The sequence below is a fragment of the Xiphophorus hellerii genome, chromosome 19 (genome assembly GCF_003331165.1).
Source record: "Xiphophorus hellerii strain 12219 chromosome 19, Xiphophorus_hellerii-4.1, whole genome shotgun sequence".
NCBI classification, from domain to species: Eukaryota; Metazoa; Chordata; class Actinopteri; order Cyprinodontiformes; family Poeciliidae; genus Xiphophorus; species Xiphophorus hellerii.
The window spans coordinates 9,026,503-9,048,126 of NC_045690.1; the positions used below are offsets into that span (position 1 = coordinate 9,026,503).

General features: G+C 35.9%; 1 protein-coding gene and 1 long non-coding RNA gene across 4 annotated transcripts; one reads left to right on the plus strand and one right to left on the minus strand.

Moving 5' to 3' along the window:
- Window positions 1-6,628: 6,628 nt before the first annotated feature.
- Window positions 6,629-9,338, minus strand: nkx2.4a (NK2 homeobox 4a). 2 transcript variants are annotated; one of them, XM_032546427.1, is made up of 2 exons: window positions 8,465-9,338; window positions 6,629-8,021 (listed from the first exon to the last, which is right to left on the minus strand). In XM_032546427.1, the coding sequence occupies exons 1-2, from the start codon at window positions 8,832-8,834 to the stop codon at window positions 7,330-7,332; spliced, it is 1,062 nt and encodes a 353-aa protein (XP_032402318.1). In that variant the 5' UTR covers window positions 8,835-9,338; the 3' UTR covers window positions 6,629-7,329. The 2 variants fall into 2 exon arrangements, with proteins under 2 accessions (XP_032402318.1, XP_032402319.1); XM_032546428.1 differs by having other exon boundaries at window positions 6,629-7,994; window positions 8,465-9,337.
- A 2,260-nt stretch (window positions 9,339-11,598) lies between these two features.
- Window positions 11,599-21,067, plus strand: LOC116708567 (uncharacterized). Of its 2 annotated transcripts, XR_004336708.1 has the most exons (3): window positions 11,599-12,277; window positions 18,439-18,505; window positions 20,175-21,067. It is a non-coding gene; the product is annotated as an uncharacterized LOC116708567 (long non-coding RNA). The 2 variants fall into 2 exon arrangements; XR_004336707.1 differs by lacking the exon at window positions 11,599-12,277 and having other exon boundaries at window positions 15,129-18,505.
- The last annotated feature ends 557 nt before the right edge of the window (window positions 21,068-21,624 follow it).

The following is a 21,624-nucleotide window of genomic DNA, read 5'->3' on the forward strand; positions in this document are numbered from 1 at the left end:
TTTTTCTTCGCAATTTAATGCCTTGAGATTGGCTCCTGTCTTCCTTGAAAAGTTTCTACTCTTTCCAACATGCCGTCTTCAGAATGTCATCACAACAATGCCTTTCCTTTATGCTGTTTACAACTGTTCTTAGGAGAGTTAGACAGAGAAGCATCTTGTATGATAAGTTCATTTGACTTGCAGTTCCAGGAGGTGTTTACTAATTTCTGCTGTCACTAGTTTGGTGGAACTGAGTGGGGATTGAGTGGGGAAGTGGTAAGAGAGCTACTCTTCCTATTCATCACATCCAGAAATATGATTTAGGCTATTCTAACATGCCTAGTCAAAGTCAGTAACTGAATCCATTTGAGAACCAGTGTGACAACTTGAACGCTGATGTTTACATATTCTATCCATCCAGTCTGACTGAGCTTGAGGTATTTTTCAAAGACTAAAAGGGGCAGCAAAATGTTGACTACATGTGCAAATCTAGTAGATACATGCCCTAAATAACTTGCAGCTGTAATTGCAGTGAGGTTCAACAAGGTGTTGACTCAGGAGAGTCAAATCTTTATGAGTTACATTTATGTTTATAGTTATGTGGCAAAATGTGACAAAGGTTGAAGGGTGTTAAAATATTTGCAAGGCACAAATAGCCCTTTAAAATAAATAATTCTTGAATCCATTTGTATTCCTACCTATAAACAAATGCCCTATAGAGGAAGATGTTTTTGTGAATTACTTTATTTTTATGAAGGATTCTTTCAAATTTTCTGGTGCTCTGCAAGCCTCAGTTTAAGAGTTAAACGTGGATGATAACTAAAGTTGATCATACACAACACATTATTCTATATTCACTCCTTTTTTATATTAGTTAAATATGATTTTTGTTGCATGTAATTAGCCTTTTTACAGAGTTTGCAGGGGAATCCAGCAATGTGCCCGCTCCCAGTTCTAGTCACCACCCATTGCGTCCTGACTACCGCTGCTCAGGAGGACGAGGGGAGTGGGTAAAGAAACATGGGATTTAGGGCGTAATCCTGTTTGTCCTCAGGGTCACATGCTGCACAGAGTTGAGATTGTCAGCTACTGTCTGGAAGTTTATTCGAGGGACAAACAGCCATCTAATTGTAATTCCCTCTAGAGAGCAGTCAGTGTCTCCTGCTGAATGCTGGAGAGGAGACAGGTTGTTGCAAGATGATAATTGAAAAGAAAGTGGGTGGTCCTGTTTGGCCCCCATGGCCCTCTGGGACAGTCATATTGAGACGCCTGCGAGTTTTGGAGGGGGCAGATTAGCGCATGTTATATTTGAAGAAATCATTATGTCCTTCTGGGCTTAATTTGACACACATAGCTGTTGAGTGATGGCTGCTTCTGTTATCTTTTGCCATTCATGTTAGATTGCGTGTGTGAGAGTTTGGCTGTTTGCTGTTGGATCATTGCCCCCTATTAACTTTTTCTTTGGGCACTTTTATGAGCTTTTATGAAATTCTGTCCTTGAGTTTTTAGATCTTTTAATTTTACTTTACAATTAATTTTTTTAAAATTTGTCATCACCTATTACTTCCAATTATGTTAATTAAATTCAAACAGAATGAAGATTCATTCATGTGTGACTACAAACACAAAAAAAATTATAAAAAGAAATAAAAGTAAGACAATCTTATTGGCAATCACACTTTGCAAAACAACTTTTTAGTATTAAAGACACACAGATCTTGTCCATTGCTTACCTTCACTGAACTGCTCTCCAGTCCCAGCCCTATTAACCAGTAATCCTCACACTGGCAGCTGGCCATTACCGTGGCAACGATGAGATGGGAAAAAGCTGCTTTGCTGGTTCAAACGTAAAAAGGAGCGCTGTGAAGGACAGAGATGAACTCTTTTGTCCTGTAAATTTGCCTTTTTTTCATATTTCTGAATGCAGGAACTCCACGTCTAACAAATTTTCACTTCATCTCCTCATCTAGGCTGTTTAAATATGATAATTAAATGTCTTTGGTAGTTTTATTTCTATTTGTGGATATTTTTTCCACACATAAAGACATATTCCAAGGGTGAATGTGTATCACATAAAAGAACCCCTACAGAACAGCCGGATGTATGAATGCATCTTTTCATTAACTTATGATTAATTTGATCCGTGCACAGAATAAAAATCACAAAGTTGGTTCCTGGATCATTACGTGAATTCTGTATCTGCATTTTAAAATTGTTGATAGCTTTTTCCTGAAGAAAGCATAAATATTCTTTGGAATTACATTTCTGATGCTTTAATGAACTCTGCTGCTGTTTTTGCGTCAAACATGTCCAGTCGGTTCTTACAATTTTATCCAAAACAACCTTCTGAAAATTCCTTAAGGAAAAGTAAACAGTTAAAGAACCAGGTTAGCAGTATGCGTCCGTGTTTATGTCTAACTAGGTATGACAGGGGGTGGGATGTGGGGGCGTGCATCCCTTATTAGAAACTCATGTCACATTCTCCTCTGTGGCGACCAGGAATCGCTGCACTGCCAGTAATCCCCCTCCAAGTCCCCGTCTGCATCTTATTCAGTTTTCTCATAAGTAGTTAGAGAAACTGTTTTCAGTTGCCACTAATAACTACTGACCTCCAGTGACACAGACCAACAATGGATTTTTCAGACCTGAAACACACAGCTAAAAGAAGCTGATTAGGAACTCAAGAGGCTTGAAGCAAGAATCAATGGTTGCTCTGTCCTGCCACGGTGCTTCCAGCATGGTGCTGATGATTGTGGGACCTCTATTAGTTATGCCTCATTAAGTCCCACAAACTCCTCTTTCAAGAAAATTAGTTGAGCTGGTGCTGAAATCTATTACTGTCGGGAATACCCCACGGAGGTGCTTCTGCATCCTGGCTTTGAGACAGAAAAGGCCGAGGAATGACTTGTTTTGGAGTTTAATAACTTTTTCAAATGTGGAACTTTAGTTCCTTCGATGATGCAATATTTTGTATCCCTAAAAAAAAAAAACACTCTCCCTGAGGTAGATCTTATAAAATATTCATCTGATTCTGCGTTTTGAGTGCTAACATGGCAGCTGCCTGCAAAATTCAAAAAATTCTACAATCTTTCAAATGCAGGTGCTTTAAACACCATCTGAGAACATATGAACAAGGCGTTGCATACTTCTTATCACTCTTGTTCTTTCCAAAAACGTTTACCATTATATTTTTAAACTTCAATCTTTTTAAAAAAAAAAAAAAAAATTAAGGCTGATATATGAACTAATTATCAAAATCATTTACAGAATGCTTTTAATAAAACAAAAATATTGTTTTTGAAAAATGATCGGATTTTCTCAAAGTTTTTTATTTGCATCAATATATGGTTTTGCAGTCATGTAATCATCATACCAAAAAGTTACATCCTGCATGCGAAATAAAAAATACAAAACACCTCGAAATTTTGTTGTTATAGAATATGTGTAAATTATATTTAGCAACATGTTTACTGGACACATTCAAATTTACTATCACCGTTCACTCCACAACATCAACTGTGTCTTCAAGTATCCATGAGACCTTTATCTCTTTGAGAGTAAGAAAGGCTTTTAGAAAACTAGAATTTCTTTGAAATCATAAAATTTTTGACCATCTATGTATTTTTCCATTAAAAAATGGCTACAAAAAAGATCTTTTCCCTTTATCAGGCAAAAAGCTTGCAGTGCCAAATTTTCCTGAAAACTAAATAAATCCAACACTTGTGATGCTCACACAAAGACGGTCTCTCCTTGGCCAATAACAAGGGCAATAACTCTAATTAAAATCTTTTAGACTTAATGAATTCAGTGCATTCATGTTCTTAGAAAAAATTAAAACATTTTTAAAAGTGGATCTTGAGGCTTAAATTTCGTTTGAAAGATTTGGTCAATATTCAGAGAAGGAGGGGCAGTAGAGGTTACAGAACCATGTAGAAGTGAACAAAGAATATTAATCCTCAATCAGTTACTTTATGATATTGTATACTACCATTAAAAACAACAAATGAAGTGGACCTATATCAACCTATCACTCTCCCCATTCACTCTACCACTCAGAAATTAGGCCAGGTTCTGCTTTTAGCTTTTCAGTTTAATTGCCTTGCCACAAAGACTTGCAATATGGAACAATTTCTCATTCTGTTTGATAAGTACAACAAAACATATCTGATTTGTGTACTATTATGGTTACATGTTGGGCCAATGTTTCTGTGTAAACTATGCAGCAAATAGTGTGGAGCCCTTGCCAATTAGCGCTCTCTAGGTTGCTAGGTCGCCATGGTCAATTGAGGAACACATCAATAGGACTTGAAAAGGTTTCTCTGCGATCAGACCTTCTGACATATTAAGTAGAATAATGGGGAGGAGGAGAGTTGGATGGAGGGGGTTGGGGGTACTGCAGGAGACTGAGGCAAGGCTTCCTTCTGTGTTCACATTATGCAGTGCAACCTGCAATTACCTGAGAAGAATAGGCAAAGAAATCCTTTACATCAGCAAAACACAATATCCCCTGCTTTGTGCTTTATTATAACTGTATATGGCATTGAAGTAATGATAGAGACCCCTTCCAGCCCTGATGGAAATATCTGCATTGTATAATAGAGGTAATTTTATATAATGTATGAGTTATTCGACTGCTTTTTCTGTGTTTATAAATGTGCCTGAGCAAAGAGTGCATATGCATGATAGTGGTTGTTGATCACATCTTTTATACAGCTTTTGCAGATAGATTCAAATGCTGCAGCACCCAAACTTCCCAGCCAGCGATGGTGATGCCACAGCCAATTACAGAACCAAACTTGTCTCATATTGCCATACAAAAAGAGGTAAGCTCCTCCACGATCTCCCAATAAACCGAGAGCAACAACAGGCACAATAACCAGTGATTACCTAGCATAGCCTATTAGTGCGCCATAACTGTGGCTATTGAAAAGAGAAAAGAATGGCTTCACCTCCACTTTCATTTCATGTGGTTCACCATCAAAACGCTTTGTTGACAACTCAGCCATGCAATAATTTAGACAAAAAATCTATGAGAAACATCTTGCAGCACCCAAGTGTGTATTATGGAGTGCATTTCTAGTTTAGCAGCCCCCTCTGAGAGTCTTCCGAAAGTGTTGTCGTACTTTACTTTCAAACGTCAGGTGCATATTGGCTACTGGAGCTTCCTTCAAGTGCAGGGATGATAAAACGTACACATGCAGCTGTCAGGTATGTGGAGGTGTTTTTTTTAGGAAATGAATGCCCTCCAAGGTCTCTATTGATACACTGATAGCTATCATCGCCATCATCATCAGAGGGAGTTACTGAAAAATAATTTCTGAACGTGTTCAAAATCACCACAGGAAATGAAAAATAAGATTATCAGCCCCTGCAGATTTAATTGGAGGTTTTTTGGAGGACAGAGCCAAGGTGCTAACACGGGTATGACATTAATACTTTGGAGTGATTATTATTATTATTATTATTATTATTATTATTGAAATGAAATTAAACTAAATAATATCAACATGGAATTAATGTATCACTTTCAGGTTCATTCTTACAATTACATTTATCACATACATCAATATCAAATCTATTACAAAATGCTAATTTTGTTATAGTTGCACACTTGAAATAAAAAAAATCTATGAAACAAGGGACAATTATAAAATAGAATAGATGAAAAACACCATGTGGAAATAAGAGTGAATAGTTGAAAAGTCAAATACTCCAGTCACATTAATGTAAAAACGCCACTAAAGTTACTGAATCCTATGTTAAATTTGTAATGTTGATAAAAATGGCTTAGCTCATTACATGTTACATCTGATACACACCTGTAATGCGATGATTGTTGATGTTTTAGAGATGTTTTCATACATTACAAAACTCGAACTTTATGGCCAAAAAATAGTTCATATAAATTTTTTTTTTTCCAATGATCTTAACATTTTTTATTTATTATTTAAAGAAAATTAGGCTGCGTTGACACGGAACTAAATTTGAATATTTAGCTGACGTTGGAGTTATAGTTGAGCATAAATTAAACCGTAGAAAATGTGAGGGGTTTTAAATTTTAAGTCACTGTTAGCAATAATGAATGATATATTTTCTAAGAATATATAAGTAAATATGTAACTAATAAAATGTATAATGTAAATTGGAAACGCTTGATGCAATAATAATAATAATAATAATAATAATAATAATAATAGTTAATGTGATATAACAACAATAAGCGGCACATATTCCACGCTTTTCGTCCTTATTACAATAATTGGCTGTAATTGTGTATTTCATGAAAGCACGCAAAATCACACACACAATAAAAATAAAACGGAGAAATTAAACGGCATCATAACGATGGTCTGGCCCTATCAAAGAAAGATATAGTAAATATATATTAATACTTTTTTAAGGATTTTCTAAAAATGTATCAATAAATATATTGGGTAAACTGCTTGTTTCAAACGTGCTGAAAAGTGCTAAAGATGTTAAAAGAGGTGATGTCTCCCATGAAAGCCAGCCCTCCAAAATGTCACCTGAACAATGCTGGCTCCCTCATCGACCTTGCTTTCCAGCTCAATTTGGTCTCAATAACAACATAATGAAAATGCACTCCAAATCAGATCCCCCTTTTAAAAAATTACTTATTCAGGAATAGCTCTCACACTTCAAGTTATTTATTGTTAACGTTCACTTGGTTTTGAAACATATACAGCAGCCATCACGCATGTGTTCCTTCTTTTTTTTTAACTTACAAAAAATATTAAAGAAAACATAACTGTGGACGCTATAACGAATATCATACAGTTAAAACGCCTTGTGTGTGGGTGTGTGTGTGTGTTAGCCAAATGTACAAGTACCTACTTTATTCAATAAGTCTAATCAAATGAATACATTAGTTTACAATATTGATATGATAAAATACCAAAGGAGGAGCGGTGGTTTTAGTGGAGTTCGGACCTGATCCCACCTGTCCTCCTCATCAGTACAAAGAAGTGAAGCAGCATTTCTTTTCGTTTCAACAACATAGACTACGTTTAAAACATTATGAGGAAGGTCCAAAACATGAATTACAAAAAGGTCCAGGAACGACACGGTTTCTGTAGAGGGTAGCTATTCGTGTAATGTTCAAAAATAGACTCCGTCCTTCAGAGGTGTCAAGAAAATGTGTCCTGATCAGTTCATGCGCCTCTTTGCGCGCCTTGTCCCGTTTGACCCTTTGCCACCAAATTATTACTTATATATATATATATATATATATATATATATATATATATATATATATATATATATATATATATATATATGAGGCTCATCCGCAGGTTCACATAAAACTGGACAGTAACAGTACTTTTGAAAGTCCTACCACGTTCTGCCGTACAGGAGGTTTGAGCTGACCATGTTACTGGTGTAATCTACAGCAGATGTGTCTATCTGGGCCATGTTCAGCTGACTGTGCAATGAAGGCGGACTAGGCGACATCTCCTCCAGCTCCAAAGCGTTCACCTGCTGCTGGCTTTGATGCTGCCCGAGGCTTCCGGCTGAAGACGCAAGCACCACTCCACCTCCATTCTGCTGTTGACTCTGTTGTTGGTTCTGTTGAACCTGTTGCTGATTCGGCGTCGGTGTGTTGGAGCCGTTCTGACACGGCTTACCATCCTTTACCAGAACAGGCACTGCGACGCGCCGCGGGGACTGCGCCTGCTGTTGGCACAGGTTACCGTCCTGTTGCTGCTGTTGCTGCATCTGCTGCGCCGCTTTGTCCTTGGCCTGGCGCTTCATCTTGTACCGGTGGTTCTGGAACCATATTTTCACCTGGGTCGGCGTCAGGTGGATCATGCTGGCCAGGTGCTCTCTTTCGGGTGCCGACAGGTATTTCTGCTGCTTGAACCGCCTCTCCAGCTCGTAGACCTGAGCCTGCGAGAACAACACGCGCCTTTTCCTCCTGGGCGCAGCGTGCAGAGCTGGCATAGCTTTGCTGGCGTCTCCCATCCCCGTCAGGCTCCCCATGCCACTCATGTTCATACCTGTGGAAGGTCCCATGAATCTAGAAACTTTAAAAAATACATACATATACGTGCGTTCAATAAACAGAAGAGGAGAACACTATTTCGCCTGAACTATTTATCTTTTATTAATGTAAATTATTTCTGGAACTTTGCAAAAAGTTTTAAAATCTTCAGATATAACAAAATAATAATAATAATAATAATAATAATAATAATAATAATAAAAGTAATAATAATAATAATAATAATAATAATAATAATAATAATAATAATAATGGTTGAGCCAGACTTGAAATGAATGATCTCCTTTTCAGTTTAGTCATTAAATGTTTCTTTCTCTTTTTTTTGTAAAATATTGTCCATCAAAAAAATTGAACTTTTGTCCTTACATAATTAATATTTAGTAGAATATAGGGTCATCTGGTGTTTACGCGTTCATACAGAATGTAAAATGATGAAAGTGTAGATAAAATGAGAATCGAACTTACTTGTGGAGTATCTTGGATCAGGGTTGGCGCTGTACCATCCTGTAGCTGCTGCAGTATTCCGCATGCTTTCCTGGTACGACGGGAGGTCTCCCATATTGCCAATGCTCCCGTTGCAGTATCCCCCCATTGCGCCGTGGGAGAACTGGGAGACGGTGTGCGGCATGTGGTAAGTGGTGGCCACGGTGGCGTTGTGGCCCATCGAGTGCTGTTGCATGCCGGTCTGAGACACCTGAGGTTGTCGGTAGGCTCCCAGTGAAGAGGTTAGATTCCCCGCGCCGTCCATGCCACTGAACTTCTTGTAGGTCTCCTCGATTGGACTCAAAATATCTGTCACTGAAAAAGGCGTTGTATGCTTTGGGCTCAACGACATGATTCAGAAAGCAGGTAGATTTTTTGTGTTTGAGCAGATCAACCGTGTTGTTGTATCGGCTCTCTCCTTGGTGGATGTCTACGTAAGAGAGTGCTTGGAGTGCGCCTGAGATCCTATTGATCGCCTTGGAGAAGGAGGCGAGCCCAGGGCGCTCTTAGCCCGGGTTTATTGGAGCCAGGAGCCAGGTTTACGACAAACACCGGGGGGGCGGAGCAAAACTCCCAAACCAGCAAACAACGATCATTGACATTTTTTAGGGACATAATTCATGAAAACACCCTCTGCCTTGTGATAACTTCGACAAACGACCAAAAACTGATATTGGAGTTTATGAACATGTTCTTTCTGGCGATTTTATCCAGGTGAGAAGAGCTCCTGGTGTTATGTCCACCAGCTGATCTTGCCACATATGACTATTTTGCGTCAGTAGGGAATTCCACTCTTTCCAGAAACTTTGAGAGCACTTTGAACAGACATAAGGACCACCGAGTATCATCAAAGAGCCACAATGAAGTTGCATGACCAGCTCATTTGGTCTTCTTGAGCATCATTTTACCCCACCAGAGAGGGCCAAGCCCAAATAAGATCAAAATGACAAAAATGCACGAAGGGAAATACATCAGGGATCCAAATTCTAACGGTGTTTTTTTTGAGTGTGTATGTGTGTGTGTGTGTGTCCTATTCATACATCTTCAAACATAGTTGCAATTTTTTTTAGCTATTTTCTGAAACCTGAATAATTTAGGGAAGATTTATTTAACATAATTAATTTACCTGGTAAGCTTTGGAGAAAGCGTGCTTCAAAGATTGTTTGAAAGTTTAGATTTTAAAAGATTGAACTGTTTATTTGATTATTTTATTTAAATTACCACATTTGGGGAAGAAAGGGAGATTTTCCAAGTTTATGTTAAGTTGATATCAGATTTGAAACATTATTCTTTTGCAGTCATGTTATGATAATCAAAAAGTTATCAAAACATCTTTAAAAATATGTTTACCACCTTATTTGCACTGTCGGTTTTTAAGAGAAGTACAAACTTTGACAAAGTATGAGATAATGTTTTATAACAACTATCTTACTGATAATCAAAATGAAGATGTTTATTGAACACTTTAACCAAAATAAAAATTACATACATATGCTTTTACATAGCATTATGTATCATTAATAGTAATGATTCAGTCATATTATTTTTTTTGAATACAAGTGTCACCTTATGGAGATAGCTTTTGAAGAAAGCCCAAACTTTTCTAAAGAGATAGTGTTTTCAGAACTACTTCTATATAAATGTATGCATTTGTTCAACTCCTAAATAAGAAATAATTATCAAGACCAAAAACATCTTTGGAACATTGCCTGATTTTCTTTGCTTGCATTTTTGTGTCATAATTGATACACTAGGCTTTTGGGACCATACACGTTTTATTAAGGCCTCGTAAAATATATGGTACAGTTATAAAACATATTTAGCAACATATTTACTATTGATACAGCATGGCTTTTGGAAAGTACCAAGTATGGTGAAGAGATGGCAGCCTGCATCTGAAATTATACATTTAGCATTTCAGAATTAAATTTAACAATATGCAAGTCAAAATGTTCTATCAGTTCCATATAAGATAAGGAACAGATACACTGTGTTTAAGCTTGATGCCTTTTGGACACAATATTGTAGGTTGATGTTTTACTTTTTTTTTTAAAGCATCAGAAAATGTAGCTTTTTTGGGTGATTTTAACAATACAAAAAATGTTATGAAACATCACTGGATTTTCTGAAGTTCTTTATATCATAATTGATAAGTGAGAGTAATAAAATACATGGAAATTTGCAAAATAAGTTTATAGACATCTCTACTCAAGAAGGCAATCTTTTGAGTAAAACACCAACTTTTTGTTGAAACAGTACTCTTTCATAACATATTTTCTTTTCATATCAGAGTTGGCACAAAGGGCTTTTGAAAGTCATGTAACTATGACAGCAAAAAAGTAAAAAATTTGTATGCCTTATAAAAGCAACTGGAACTCTGATTGATTATATCTAGAGACACAGTTACTAAAGTGTGTCTCTAACTTAACTTACTCAGGCAAGTAAAATACTATTTCAGAGGTAGAATAACTCAGGAATGTTACGTCACTCCAGAAAGCTTGTATCAAAATGATATGTTTGGGGGCTAGAGGGTTAAACAGACTGAAGTTGGAATTTGTTTGAAAAATATGCTCTGTTTTAAGCAACTCCAAATAAATTAAGGAATGCTATGTTTAGAACTGATTCACTTTGGATACAATTTTGGAGGCTTTAAATCCTCAAATCTGGTCCGCAGTCTTCACCCGACATTATAATCTCTGAGCAAACTGACTGGCGCCAGGAGAAGAAAGGGAGGAAGAGCGAAACAAGAGAGAGGTCAAGGAGGGAAAACAAACTGTGATGATGAACAACAGCACAAAAAATTCAGATTTAGATTCTCACATAGGTTAAAACTTTGTAAAAGTAATCATTTCTTTAAAAACGACCTTTAATTTGCAATGGGATAATCACAATTTGAAGTTTATTTTCAATTTAGAGAATAAATAACCCTTTTTTTTTCTTTTTAATGCAGATTTTTACTTAATTCATTTTATTGTGTGGAGGAAGCTCTCTTCTCTGCTGCATCAAGCCACTAATGAAATTTACCATGGCATGATGGCAGCGAGCAGCTACCTAACCTAATTGAGCAAATGAAGATGTGACATGGTCAGCCATCAATTATAGCGGCACAGCGAGAACGCCAATCTCCATCGTTTAAGTTGATAACCTGAACGTAATAAATCGTTGTTGCCACCGGATTTCTTTCTTTCTTTTCTCCACTCATCGTCTCCCTCTCCGGAAGCCAGAACGGATTTAACCTGAAGTGGCTCATCTTTGCTAAGTTAGTAGGGCTTGTCAGAAAGGCACCGATAAGAAGAAAAAAACAACAACAAAAAAACTTCATCTCTGACATAACGCTGAATATGTGTGAATAAACACCCTGTATTTACAATTAAAGAAAAACTTTTTTTTATTAATATAAAAATTAAGTGTTCCTTTCTACCGCTGTATATTGCCCCAACCGTGTGCCTTTTTCCAACACTTCTTTGGGAACGGTGTGTCCAAAAAAAAAAAAAACAGAAAGAAAGGTATGCCTCTAACATTATGTAAATGAGGTAAACCTCTCAACCTTGTGGATTACTGAGTCAGAGAGCAAGACCCTGTAGTCCGCAAACCCCCCTTCACATCAGGATCCCATAAAAATCTGGAGCTCGATGGCTGCAAGCAACGGTTAGAACAGCTTAGACCCAAAATTAATTATTATTATTGTTATTTTTAAATCTATGTCAACTTAAAAAAAATAAAATAAAAAGATATATATGGGAATAAGATGCGAAGAACGCACCTGGAGGCAGATAAACGTGGAACCGCGACAAGGTTGGTCAATTCCTGGGATTTTCTTTTTTTTTTTCCTTTTACAAATGAAACTGTTTTCCTTGTAATTATTTTTGGAGATATTTATGTTACATGATCCAGTGTGTATTGCCATAGGGCGGACTCTATTTGCACTACCTCCATGTTAAACATGAGCCTGTTGAGGATAAGAATTAAAGAAAGATTGTGAAGAAAAATGCGTTTTGGTCTTCTTGTTTTGGCAGTAACGTTAAGATCGCTTTAAAAATTTTACTCCCGTTAAATGTATCTCCGTTATAAGTTACTGGAGATAATATCTCATACTCATTGCTGTAAGGATAGAAATATATTTGCAGCTCATTTAACAATTAAACGCTCCGTATTTTTGAAATTACTTCCTAAAGAAAAAAAAAATCAACATTTGTACGTTTTTTTGTGCAAATCAAGGGATTTTAATTCACATCAGCGACACTATTACTTTTCCACCTGTAAGTCTTTTATCTTGGCCGTTTAGCAGTTGTTTACAAGAACCTAATAACAAACCATGAATACCACTAGTTCATATCCCCCTGACAACCTTTTTCCAATACCGTCACTCCTCCCTTAGCTCAAAGCAGCAGATGTATCCAGGCGGCCTGGTTCCTGAAGTGCTTTTTTCCATCTCGTTGATGCGAGTTCAATACCCTGAGAGATGCGTAAAGATGGCTGAAGGGCCAGGGTCCTGACCCGCCAACTCAATCACACACCGGCCGAGGACAGAGTGCAGGAAACTGCAGAATTTATTTATACTTAGAGCCCCGAACGTCTCCATCCGAAGTCGCATGTTTTGTAGTTTTCTCTATACGACGGAGTTTTAATTTTCATGCAGACAGAAAATAGGTGACGGTAAAGATAGTTTACAGTACTTCATCTTTTATTTGTTGTTTGTTGGTTCTAAATGATTTAGGAATTAGATAAACGTCAATACATGCAAGTCTTTCCGTTCGTAATTTACGCACAATCAGTTTCCTTAGATTTTATTTATTTATTTATTGATTTATTTATCATTTTTGCAGGTGAATCTATAGAGAAGTTTAACCGGATGTAGCCTTTTTGTGTGCAACTTGGTATTGTTTCCAGCGCTTCTGAGGTCTGGAAAAGCGCACGCGATGTCACAACTCAAATTGTCAACAAATACATGAAATTTAAGGCTTAAACGTTAATGTATGATGCTTTGCAATCTCATTTTGGCTTAAATTCCTACAGAACAATTTGAATATAGATCTGAAACAATAAAATGATTGAATAAATGATTGAAGACAAGGTGATTTTGATTACAAATAAACATGGCCGGCAGTCCTCCACCTCTCCCCTAAATACTGACAAATATATCGGGAAATCAAGGATAGATAAAGATACATAATACAAATAATTTATTTGTTGTTTTTGTGACGGGAAAGAAAAAAAAGAATCTAACTTCGAATTTTTGCACTCACAACCAGATTACTTCATATCATCTTATTTGAGATTCCGGTCTCTCGTGTCCGGCCTGTGAGTCTCATTTGTTGCAGAGATTTATGGAGAAAATTCCACACCTGCGGCCATTGTTGCACCATTTAGATCAAATACTTTCTCTCCTCTTAAATCGCGGCGCAGTGCGAGAGTAAAAAGCGGGCAGGTGCATATCTTTCAGCCGCTCTACTTGAAACGTTGCGGCTTCTCTGGTAAGTAGGTTAAAGGTCTTCCCAAGTGGAGAAAGTATGTGACAGACCTCTTGAAGGCCGTATTCTTCTGCAGGAGCTTGCATTCATTCACAATTAATGTGGCTTGATGAACGAAATGATGCTAATAGAGGTCCAAAAAAAAAAGAAAAGAAAGAAAGAAAGGAAGAAAGAAAACAGAATATGGGCTTTAATGGGATGCGGAGACATATTCTTGCAGCTGAGGAAAACGGCGAACGGAAGAATTAAATGTATTGTAATGGGATTAAAGTGCTAGCGTTTTTTCTTCTTCTAGAATCAAAGCAGTTCATTTAGTGTGGCGGAGATAAGGGAAATATAAAGAAATCACAATTTCTACATCTTGAATTTCTCAATGTCTCAAAATGAGTTTGCTTTTTACACAGTCTCTAAATATGCAAAATGCTGATGAAAGAAACAATTCTTTCAAATTTGTAAAAGTTAACAGTTTATTTTATGTATTTCACAGAATATTAAAAACAGAAATGAAAGAATAAAGAACATGGTTTCCTTCATCATTACAGACACAATGCTTTTCTAACTTAAAGAAAAATACATTAAGATAGGTTTATATACATTATAAAAACAATTGGAACACTCTAAGAGGCTAAATGTATAATTTTTGATAAAATAACTTCTGAAAGCTTTAAAAAAATGTGAACTTTTTTCAGATATTTGTTGTCTGTGTCTGTGTTTTTGTGATTCATTAAGCCTCCATGTTATGATAACTATATGGGCACCAAAGCCAAAGGAATCAATTATTATACAAATAACCATGAGAGAACCAGAAGATGTAGAAAAGACATAAACAAATTATTTAAAGAATAAAGAAGGAGTTATTGTCACGGGGTGCGGGTGGTGAGAGTGGTGAGGCAGAATGCAGCGGACCCAGGAATGATGAATATGAGGATTTAATGATGAAAAACCAGTCAAAACAACGAACAGCAGGAACAAGGACACACTGACGACAAAGAAGCTAACATTGACGAGGACCCGACGAGGAACAAGGAACACAGGTGGAGTTAAATACACGGGAGGGTAATCACAGAAACGAGACACACCTGGGAACAATCAAGGGGAGGACAGGACAACGAAGAGACTAAGGACACAGAAAACTCTAAATAAACACAGAAAAACACAGATCCTGACAGTTATATTATAAAAAATAAGTCAATGTTTAAAAATTAAATTTTCTCCCAAGTATCTACTGTATGATTCTCTAAAAAAGTAAAACTTTCTCAGCACTATGCACAAAACGATGAAGGTAAAATTTGCTTCAGTGTGAATAATGGATTTCAGCTTCTCAAACCTAATCTCCCTTTGATTTCGGCCAAACCAAAACTCTAATTCATCATTGGGGATCCTCAAAGGTTTTTGTGAGATCTACTACTTTAACAGTCAAAACTCTCTAGAAATAATAATAACAATACTAATAATAAAACTATGGTTTTAATTGCCAGAAAAAAAACAAAGAAAATGTTGCTTCCAAAACTTTAAAATCCCAATGCATGAGTGCTAGTGTCCTCCGTGCTGTTTCAAGTGGCAACATTTTAGCATAGCTGCTCTCTTTTGTAACAACAATTAAAAAAAAAAACACATGCAGGCACAGCAGCAGATCAATGCAGATCACCAAATGTACTGCAGAACAAAGCAGGATGGCGTACTTGGACTGGGTGCTTGGTTCCAAGGGTACCTGGTTCAGTCCACTTCTCTGCTGCATTAATTGTGGCAGCAGTAAGGGCAGGTAAACAAAGCTGTTAGAGAGTATAGTTGTGACTCAAACACGGCTCGCTCTAGCTTTGTCACCCAACTACTCGTATGTCCAAATGCATCTGCCAATCTTTCTCTCGTCTTTTTTTTTCTCCCTTGAATGCAATCGGTTGTTGTGATACAATAAAAACCCACTTTGATGTCTGGAAGCAATGTTATAGAACAGAATTGAAGCTAAAAAAGAAAAAGTAAAACTCATAAGGTTGCTTGTTTCGGTTTATGAACATTTAGTGTTGTTCACGTTGCAAAAACAATGTTTGTTTCCAGAAACTGTGAATGGAATAAACATAAATAAAAAAGATATACCTCATCAGCTGTTGTCAGTTTTTACTCATAATGTACACCATATTGCTTATAGCGCATAAAGAGGATATCGTACCAAGTTTATGCCTTTTTTTGTCTTTAACAACAATAACTATATTGGGCAAAACCTGTACAAGTTTACTGCATCCCCTCTTTGACATCCATAAACATCCTGTGAGAGTTATACATAAAATAGAATTATTTTGTGATCACACAATCCCTTATTCTTTCAATTCAGATGTTACATTTCTTTGATGTAGTAGATCTTTATACTACACAACTTCTATATACATTGAATAAAAATATACTACCTAACAATATTTATAAGTTCTTTACACAAAGACTGATATTATAATAGGCTCAAGCAATGTTAAAAATTTCATCCCTTTAAATGAAGGTATAAGAAATGTTCTGGTCACATCACTTATAGGATGTCTGACTGGGATGGCAATGTATATTTGTTTATTGCAACTCTAACTATATATTACATATAGTGATTACTTTTTGTACCTTGTTAATGTAAAATGCTATTTTGATATGACACTGAAGAAATAGTTACTGAACTGTACCAGCATACATATAATTTATATTGGAATGGAAATGAGGAGTGGAGGTAAATGTTTTTCTTCACCCCACTCCTTTCTAAGTTTAATATAAGTTATATTATTCTTACATTTCTTTTGTTGTTTTGTTTTTTGTAGTACTGCATAGTTATTTATATATATTTTTCTTACCAAATGAAAAGGTGTTACATAATATTGTACTGTATTTGATTTCTTAGTTAAGCAGAAAAAAGTAAACAAGTACAAAAGTCATTATAGCATATATAAATTCCACTTAAAGTCCAAGTTTGATGATTACTCTTTTGAACCTCTAATAGACTTTAGTTGATTTAGTGATTCAGTTTCAGCTTACCTGTATTTTTGCTCACTTATATGTTTAATCCTTTTACACATAGCTGTCCCTGCACTGAGCAGATATTCAAAGCTGTTTTCTTGTGTTCATAGGTGTTGATGATAAACTTGCATATGATCCATTTCATTGGACTCTATAACCTGCACACTGCCAGGCTATTAGTGCAAGATTACAAAAAATGTGTTTTGTTTTTCATCAATCAGCCATGAATACAGAAACCCTCAGTAATATCTTCTCAGACCTTCTACTATTGGACATGTGTCAATTAATGTGAACATCAGGCTTCTTTGACTAAATAACGCCTTCATTTACTGGCTGTATTTCTCCTTGAAATATTCCAGCAGCACTGTAAAAAGATGGACTTTTTTAGACTGTAAATTGCACCTCTTATAAAAAAACAAGTTATTTTTACAGATTCATTTTATGTGAATTGCGCTTATTTTTATGTTATAAGACTCAAGTCGATGCATTCATATTCCATAAATGAGAGTCAGTGAGGCCCGTTTGTCAGATCAAAAGTACCTCTTAAAAATAGCAATCTTTGAGCAGGTATTAAACATACTTTCTAAGCACCAATCTCTGTATTAAAACTCTTTTCATTGTTCTGGTGTAGTTTTCTAATCTAAAATTGCATGTTTTCATTGGTATTAAGTGGAGAAATCATTATTATTAAAACAAGAAAAGGCTTGAAAACATCAGTCTTTTGCATTTAATCCATATAATGAATTTCACTTAGGGAATTGAGTTGATAAAATAACTGAAGGTTTCAACAGTATTTTAATTTATTGAATATGACGGGAGATAGAATGATGGCAGTTCATCTATGCCAGGAGTGCATAGATGAGGGTAGTGGAGATAAGTCTCTCAGAAAAGGAACATATTTGTTATTAATTTGTGTCACAGATATTTTACTGTCAAGCCACATTTTGTTCACTTGAGTGAACAAAACTCCTAGAAAAGTCCTTGTTTTCTTTCTCTTTTCTTTTCTTGTTTTTTCTTATGGAGAAATGTATTTAAGGGTTTTTGCCATATGTAAAGTGTACCATCACATTGTTGCAGCTGTGAATATTCTATCATACAACACAGTATTTAGATCCAAAATGCATGCAAATAACTGCATTTGCTGCCGATCCCACACCCCCCCATGCTAACACTCTGGAGATGTATCTTCTACTCCAAAGTGTCAGAGCTCTCTGAGTGCTGCACATGGAGACAGAAACTTTCTAAATCGTGAAGCTGCACATCAATGAGATGTTTTTACCTGCCTGTTTGTCCCCCACTTTGGGATCCTTTTATTCAGAAGGCCGCCTGATAGCCCATCATTATTTAGATGAAGTCACATAAACACATCGCAAAGCTACTTCAGATCTGGACAGATCCGAGACCACACCATGTGGGAGCATTTTAAATACATAACTAAATCAGTCTTTTTTTTAAGCTGTATGAAAAATACTAAATTGGCTTTTCTCTTTTTTCTAGAAAGTTAATTCTGTTTGTTTCAGCTGCTGAACATAAAAGTCTTCATCATAAAAGGAATTCGGAGAAGGTAACTGCACTTACACCACTTTTTATAGATATATTTAAACAAAAGGAAATATCGCACTATTGTACAGTCTATCACAGCATACACCTTTTTATCACAATTTCAGCAGGTATAGTTTTGGCAAAAATACATAAGAATTTTGGTGAAATTTGAATTTGTTTGCATGTACTAATGATGTTGTTGCTATCAGCTACAGTACTTTATTAATTCAAAGACGGTAGACAAATACATAAAATACTGTTTGTAAAATATAATTGCAGCAAAATGAAATTCCTTTTCAGTAATTAAAAGCGGAAATAAAGTTATTTCCAAAGCATTTTTGTCTGAGGGAGACATTTAGGGTGCCGATGTTGACTTTAACAAACACAAAAGAGTAAAATACATCTCAGAAATGTCTGTATACACCATATTGTTTTAAACTTTACAGCTTTAAGCAACATGATATCGCCTGTCTTACACAAAATACATGCAAACACTGCTACAATGGAAATTTATATATATGTACAAGAACATACATAAGAATTTTGAAGATGTGTGCATGTGTGTGTGTGTGTGTGTATGCATGTGGGGGTGTATGTGTGCAGGTGTGTATGTTTTTGAAAAATATTATTAATGGAACAAAACACAGAAAAGAGAAAATAAGTAAAAGCATTTTATTGTATCTCCTCACAAGAACGCATGATATGGATGCTAAATGTTACATATTAATGTTTCAATACGGAGCAAGTCGAAAATCTGTACGAAAGGCAGCATGAATATTTTTTGTCATAGAAAGAAAATACATTTATTTTTTTATTGAAGATAAAGGTTCTGATTTTTTTTTTTATTTCTCCCAACTAGTTCAAAATACATAAGTAATCAACTGGATAAAATTAAATATTCACAAGTCTCCAAATTTCCTTGAATCAATAAATCCTTGTGTGTAAATTGCACTTCAGCTATGACAGCATGCTAAAATTATACTGTATGTGTAATAAAACCATGTGGGAAAAAAAAGAAACTGAAATAGGAAATACTCTTTTTTAGTTACCCAGTTTGTTAGGAAACAAACGGGATGAAGGAGAGATATGAGAAATAAACCATTTTATTATGTCAATGCAAATCACTTTTCACGTTTAGCTTGAGTCAACATTTTAACCTTTCTTGTGTTTTTTTCAAGTCAGTGTATTAACATCTAAACTTTACCAAAAAACTAAACATATGCCACATTCTGTTTATTTATTACAACAATATAATAAGGTGTATTTTTTTTTTCTAAGTGACAAATCACAATTTATGTAAACTCTAAATTTGTCAATTAGGTATTTTTTAACACCAAACTTGGGCTCATATAGAAAAGATAGACTAGTCAATCAAAATCTTGCATTTTTAATTTAGCATCACATGTTCCAGAAACTTTGAACTTGAAATTGCAAATTACAACTACATTAAAATAAAAAAAGGCTGAGGTTCACTTGACATGTTGCAAAATTCTTCATCGCTTTTGTGCAGGGCCTGCTACTTTGTGATAGAATAGAGTAGGATTTTTTTCCCCCTTGCTGGCAGATTTTGTATGAGTTTGGGCAGTCATATTACCTTATAAACAAACTAAACTCTGTTGTAGTTTGTGACTAACAACAAGAAGTCTGATGTGTCTCTTCTTCATAGTTTGTTCTCTGTCGTCTCATTCCAGAGGCTCCTTTTATGCAGTAGAATGTCAGCCTTCCTTGCCCGACCGCTTCCAAGCACGCTTGATGTCATATTGTCCACCTGATCATTTCGCTACCTGCTGTCCTCCTCAAGGCTGCCCTCTCGCTGCTCCACCACTCGAGATGCTTGGCTGACTCCTCTGAAACCATCATGTTGTTGTGTGCTAGAACCCAGCAGACTGTTCTTCTTCTCTCCTTTCAACTGTGAGCGCAGGCAAGGATTCCTCTGCTCATATGATGTTTTCATATGAGTGTGCCAGTGTTAAGTCTTGTTTTTGTCGGTGTTGCTTGCATTTTAAAAAGGGCAATGCAGCTGCAAATGGAAATGAATTTAACATGTGCAGCTTTTCAAAAATAAGCTACTGTCTTGCGCAGCTGCAACCATTACTACCTATCATGTTTATGAGTGCCTCTGTAGATCAGCGCAAGCCCCCCTTGACCCTTCAAGGATAAATGGTTAGACAATGGATAGATGGATGCATGTTTGTGAATAAATTGAAAACTTTTTGTTTTTTACATGTAATTCTGTGGTATTACAAATATCAAATTTAAATGTTTTGCTTAATGTTTTTAGATTGTACAACTTCTGCTGTCATTTAGTTAATGCTATTATGTAGATTCTGTCTCATTTTTAGCATTTCTGTTTTGCCTTCTGGTGGGAAAATAATATGTAACTGGTTGACTGACTTTTTTTTCCACAAACAGTGTCTTGCAAAAATGTTCATAATCCTCAAACATTTAGTCACATTTCAGCTCTAGAGTATTTTAATAGGATTTTGTGTTCTGCACCACTACAAAGTAGTGCATAATTCTGAAGTGAAATGAAGATTATTCCTGGTTTTAAGACTTTTGCAAATAAAAAAAAATTGAAACTTGATGCATACACTTGTATTCAATCCTTTTGATTTGATGAGCCTAGATAAGATCCAGAGCAATCAACTGCCTTCAGAAGTCACAAAAGTAAATAAAAGGCCTCAGTGAAGGCCTCTTAAGTTAGCTGCATCACACAGGTGAACAAACAGCATGTGGTGAACAAGCAAACCCAGGGGATATTTAAAGTAGAGTGAGTTTATGAAATAATATTTCACAACTTGTCAGCAGCTGCATTTCTATTAATCATAGAATTTTGCCAACTAAAATTATGAAAATAAATTCACTAAATGAAAACACACCAATTTTGAAAAAAAAACAATAACACATATTTCAATAAAAAGTTGGGATGAGGTGTTTTTTCAACTATATTGACGTAGATGTTGCAGAACTGCAATGCAAACACTTTTTTGGCATTACACAATTTACCTGAACAGCAAGCCAATGATATTGCTGGCGACAACCATAAAGAAGACAAGAAGAAGTAGTCGTCTTCTTCATGGTTTGTAGTTTGTTTCTGTTTTTTGGTTTTGTTTATTGTTTTTTTCGGAGATTGTGCAACTG